Source organism: Loa loa, assembly GCF_000183805.2.
Source record: "Loa loa unplaced genomic scaffold supercont3.508, whole genome shotgun sequence".
In the NCBI taxonomy this organism is placed as follows: Eukaryota; Metazoa; Nematoda; class Chromadorea; order Rhabditida; family Onchocercidae; genus Loa; species Loa loa.
In genome coordinates this window covers 14,887-19,937 of record NW_018108688.1, presented here as the reverse complement: position 1 = coordinate 19,937, position 5,051 = coordinate 14,887, and the positions used below count along the sequence as shown (strand labels likewise).

Below are 5,051 nucleotides of genomic sequence, written 5' to 3'. Positions count from 1 at the left end.
ATATATATATATATATATATATATATATATATATATATATATATATATATATATATATATATATATATATATATACATATGTATATATACAAGTGAAAAAACTAGCGGATTTAACTGCAAATTCTCAGTAGATAGTAGGTTCTGCATGAATTAGCTGAATTTTAGGAAAAACTATTTTTTATAGCAAAGTGAAACAACGTGCTTAATATCACCGAATCAATCCAGAACACCACTGTCAACATTTAATCGGTATCGAAAGATAAAAAGGGCTCAAATCGAATTAGAAACAAGCATAATGTTGGGCGATGATGATACAGTCATTCCTACTTCCAATATTACCATTTCTAATACTGCACCAGCAATGGTACATGCCGAACAGAGTAGCCGTAGTTCGTTAAAATATCGCGGTATGTTTATTTATTTATTCGTAAATTTCATTTCCTAAAGATTTGTTCATTTTCTTCTGATTTAGAATATATGATTTTATTGGTCTATTTTATTTGGGGGTTTCATTAGTCCATGTGTTTTCGGAGTTATCTATTTATTTCAAGCAGAAATTAACCATTTACGTATATTCTAGGCACAAATGGAAGTAATTGTATTGCATTAACTGACAGTGACGAAATAACTATCGATGAAGCTTCAGCGCCGATAGAGAGGTTTTCACTTTGAGTCTTGTGAGTAATGCCATTTAGAAAAAATCCTAAGAGAATTAGAATAATTGACTTGAATTTACTTCCTTGTATGTCGAATTGTTTCAATATTGGTACATTTTCTTGTTACTGTACAACTTGAAGGAAGTATGCTAGTCCATGTTAGTTGTTAGATTGTTGGTAAAACCATGTATATCTACATTTTTTTTACAGCCGGTACGATGACTTTCATACAATAGACTGGCAAAGAGATCTAGCTCGGGACAGATTGCGTCACAAATTCATTGTAAAACGATCAAAAACTCCTTTTGGTAAACTAAGTAGTTTATGGGATGCGGGAAGTGGTTGGGCATGTGTACTGATGGTTGGTCTTGCTGCTGGCACCATTGCTGGTATTATTGATATTGGGGCGCGTTGGATGAGTGATTTAAAGGTAATGTCTCTGAGAAACGTACTTTTTGAAAAGCATTGTGTATTTGAGCAACATAAATGGAGTAGATTGAGCACATAGTTTCGAGATGTTGCTGAAGAAATGAAATGTGAAAAGATTTGGTACTTTATGACTATTTTCAAGCTTTTCTTTTTTACTGTAGTGCTTTGATTCTTCTAGGATGGTGTATGTGCCGATCGATTTTGGCTTGATCGTGAACATTGTTGTTGGTCAGCAAACGATAGTGTTTATAAAGATGCAGATTGTGCAGCATGGACATCCTGGCCTGAAATGATGCAGTTTTATGAGCGAAATTTCTTTTATTATGTGTTGGAATTATTCTTTTATTGTGGTTGGAGTGTACTGATGACAGGAGTAACTGTAGCTTTGGTCAAGGCACGTTTCTACATCAGAATGATAATTCATTTAAACTTTCTCATAGTGTGTATGGATTGCGACGGTTTTCATTTTTATATTGAGCAAAGTTGGTTTTCATCTGTTTTACTTAAAAAAGAGAAATGGGAAGTGTATCTCGAGATTTAGAAATAACATCCAATAAAAGATGAAAATATAAACAGAAAAATAGGCTTGTTGCATTTCTAAAACTAATTAAACACCTTATAATCTATCTGTAAAAAGAGTCTATTTCTAGGTTTTTGCTCCTTATGCTTGCGGTTCGGGTATACCCGAGATTAAATGCATTTTATCCGGTTTCATCATTAGAGGTTATTTGGGTAAATGGACTTTTATTATTAAATCTGTTGGCTTAATCTTGGCATCTGCATCTGGTTGGTAATGTTTTTCGAACTTTTTGTAGTATTGGGTGCTCTTTTTGGAAGGGAGAAAAAAAAACTGCCAGGGAAATTTCTTGTTCAGTTTTGGATATGTAATTGGTTGTGCCGTATTTCAGGTCTGAACTTGGGAAAAGAAGGTCCAATGGTACATTTAGCTTGTTGCATAGGAAATATATTCTCTTATCTTTTTCCAAAATATGGCTCAAATGAAGCCAAAAAACGTGAAATACTAAGCGCTTCTGCTGCAGCCGGTGTTTCAGTTGCATTTGGTGCTCCTATAGGAGGAGTTTTATTTAGGTAATTTTGAAACTTTTAAAGTTTTTCCAAAATGAACCATAATGCAAAGGAGGAATAAACAGTATTTTTGTTGTGTTCCAGTTACTTTTAATAAGCTTATAGAAAGCATTTAAACATATTCATTTCACAGATACCTTTTTGTTAAATAACTTATTTTGCATTTTGAAAAGGAAATGCAAGGAAGGAGACAGGGAACATTCTTGCAAGTAAGAACTAAGAGATTACTCATAGAAACCTTGTCTGACCAGTTATGTTTGAAAGAGAGATTGCAGTCTGGAAGAAGCAAGTTATTATTTCCCCTTGAAAACTATGTGGCGTTCATTCTTTTGCGCACTTATTGCTGGAATAATCTTACGAATAATGAATCCATTTGGAAGTGATCAGGTATGCGGCAAATTATTTTCGATGACTTATTTTTAGCATGTAAGATTAAATTCTGCATTTTACAAAGTAACCAAACTTATTTTTCTCATCTAATAGTGGACAGAGGCTTCGAAATGTCTCGTACAGCCTGTCGCTATTCCCTCTTTTTGTAGAGTTGTTTTAAAGGCAATAACTTTTTTAATTTATTAGTTTATCGCCTTATCTGAAAAAGTTTAAGTGCATTTATGTAATTTCATTCAGTACTCCTTTAGCGAAAGTTTTATTTGCAATAGGAATTTTGTTCGCATATTTTACTCAAATATATTTTATTTAGATATAATAAATATGCTTTTTAGATGTTGCATGTTTTTATTTGATTAATTTTAGACAGATTTAGATGCGAATTTATCCCAAAATTGGAAATTTCAGACTTCTTTGTTTCACGTGGACTACAGCATGAAATGGACATTTGTAGAACTTATTCCATTTGCTGGTCTTGGGTTGTTTGGTGGTATCATTGGAAGTTTATTCATATGGTGAGCTTTTTTTAAGTGAATTTCGATACAGCACTTTTTTTTGGATTTTTCTGTGGCTAACTATATAAGGAGACTCTTACTGTTCTTTCTACTTTACTTTTATAAAGTACAGTTTTTCACTTAGTTAAAGTCACAGTTCTTATTTGAAGGGCGAACATAAAATGGTGTCGGTTCCGAAAAGCGAATAAGACGTTGGGTAGTAATCCTGTAAAAGAGGTTCTTGTTGTGACACTCATCACAGCATTTGTCAGTTACTTTAATCCATATACCCGTCGAAGTTCATCGTCATTGATAAGACAAGTTAGTTTTGCTTCCGTTATTTTGTTTTCGGATAATTTTCCGATGTGCTTCTGATATTGATTTGATTTGCTGATGTATGTAGCTACGGTAAGGACCATGTACTTTCCCAATCAAAAACAAAGGACGAGATTGAACTTAGCTGAATCAATAAGTTTTTGAAGGGAAAACATTTAGAAAAACGAAATAATGTCATGAAAACAGTGGTTAGGAATAGAATGAAAGAATATGTCGAGTCGCTGTTACATCGTCAAACAAAGGTGTGAATGGTTCAGTGGAACTCAAACTGATACAGCTAATAACATAATCGAATCAGTTTTTTTTTGAATGTATTTCATAATTTGCTTTTTTCCTGGAACAAATGGAGCATGTAATCCTTTTCTGCTATCATCCCATAGGTTCGTTTTGTATTGTCAACCCTGTTTTTAATATGTTAGATGAACTTCATTTTACTTTCATTTCTGATAATTCGATGAATTGTAGCTTTTCGATCGCTGTGGTCCCGAAGATTTTATGATGGATCTTTGTGATTATCAAAATAAAACATTCTCTTTCGATAAAGTGGATGATAATTATCACACTGGAGAATTAGGAGCAGGAGTGCATGTAAGTTTAAAATTCATTATATCAATTGCTCCGTCACGAAAAAAGGTCCTTCATTGAGTCATTTCACTCATTTTACTAAGAACGATCAACTGGTAAATATCGCCTTATGAGGAATAATTAAATTTAAAGTGAGAAGTTAATTTGACCCAAAATATTATAGTATGATCTTATCACATTATAGCATAAATTTCCTGACATTAGAAAAAATCTTCTAATCCTTGTTATCATATAGATTGCTTGAAAAAGGGCCACTACTGAAAACAGTAACATCAGGGATACTTTTATAATTGTAGCGAAAAGGGAAGTATTTTTCTTTACCTATTCAGACAGACACTTCACTTAATGGAAAGGGTAATACTGGGAAATGGGATCTGCTAATCACTCATGCAATCAGAAGTATTGGGGCATCATTGCTTTCCTTTCAAACTATAATAATGGGTATTAATAAAGAGGGTGAAAATTGATGGACGTTGACTATAAAACATTTTATTAAATTTTTAAATTAATCCGATTTCAATTTTATTTCTTATTTTTTTTAGAGTGCATTTATTGATCTTATTATGGCGCTGATAATAAAATTGATATTAACAATATTCACTTTTGGCATCAAGGTCCCCGCCGGTCTGTTTGTACCAAGTCTTGCTATGGGTGCTATTGCTGGGCGTTTATTGGGTATCACTGTAGAGGGCATAGCTGCATCTCTACAAGTACGTTGGAAGTTTGTTGCTTTCCAATGAGGAACAATATATCCTAGGGTTTTGAGCTTCGATTTATAATTCAAAACAGAATTTTGTCATTTCGAAATTTAATGATTTTTTCTCCCCATATTCATGTGAGGGATAAGAGAAAGCCATCATCAAGAAAATCACTAACTATGTAAACCATGTATTTACCTGAAATGCCATGAAAAAGTGACACTGAGTTAAGTTGGATTAAACACTGGTAAATAACTTTTAAAAAAGTGAAGGTAAGTCATAGTTTCCAACTGAAGGTTAACTCATAATCACTTTGCATATATATATATATATATATATATATATATATATATATATATATATATATATATATATATATA

The 5,051-nt window shown here is 32.6% G+C and overlaps 1 protein-coding gene across 2 annotated transcripts in view; it reads left to right on the top strand.

Moving 5' to 3' along the window:
- LOAG_12515 overlaps nucleotides 1–4,713 on the top strand; it is a gene marked incomplete at its 3' end in the record, with an annotated part of 5,565 nt that extends 852 nt beyond the window's left edge. The window contains exons 2-12 of one of the 2 annotated variants that reach the window (XM_020448551.1): nucleotides 185–407; nucleotides 581–659; nucleotides 867–1,086; nucleotides 1,264–1,479; nucleotides 1,736–1,871; nucleotides 1,994–2,174; nucleotides 2,447–2,558; nucleotides 2,967–3,073; nucleotides 3,223–3,373; nucleotides 3,854–3,976; nucleotides 4,516–4,713. In XM_020448551.1, coding sequence (XP_020301315.1) covers nucleotides 185–407; nucleotides 581–659; nucleotides 867–1,086; nucleotides 1,264–1,479; nucleotides 1,736–1,871; nucleotides 1,994–2,174; nucleotides 2,447–2,558; nucleotides 2,967–3,073; nucleotides 3,223–3,373; nucleotides 3,854–3,976; nucleotides 4,516–4,713 — 1,746 coding nt within the window. Of the gene's footprint in view, nucleotides 1–184; nucleotides 408–580; nucleotides 660–866; nucleotides 1,087–1,263; nucleotides 1,480–1,735; nucleotides 1,872–1,993; nucleotides 2,175–2,446; nucleotides 2,559–2,966; nucleotides 3,074–3,222; nucleotides 3,374–3,547; nucleotides 3,666–3,853; nucleotides 3,977–4,515 lie in introns of those variants that run through there. The other variant, XM_020448552.1, reaches the window with a different exon arrangement.
- Between the last annotated feature and the right edge of the window lie 338 nt (nucleotides 4,714–5,051).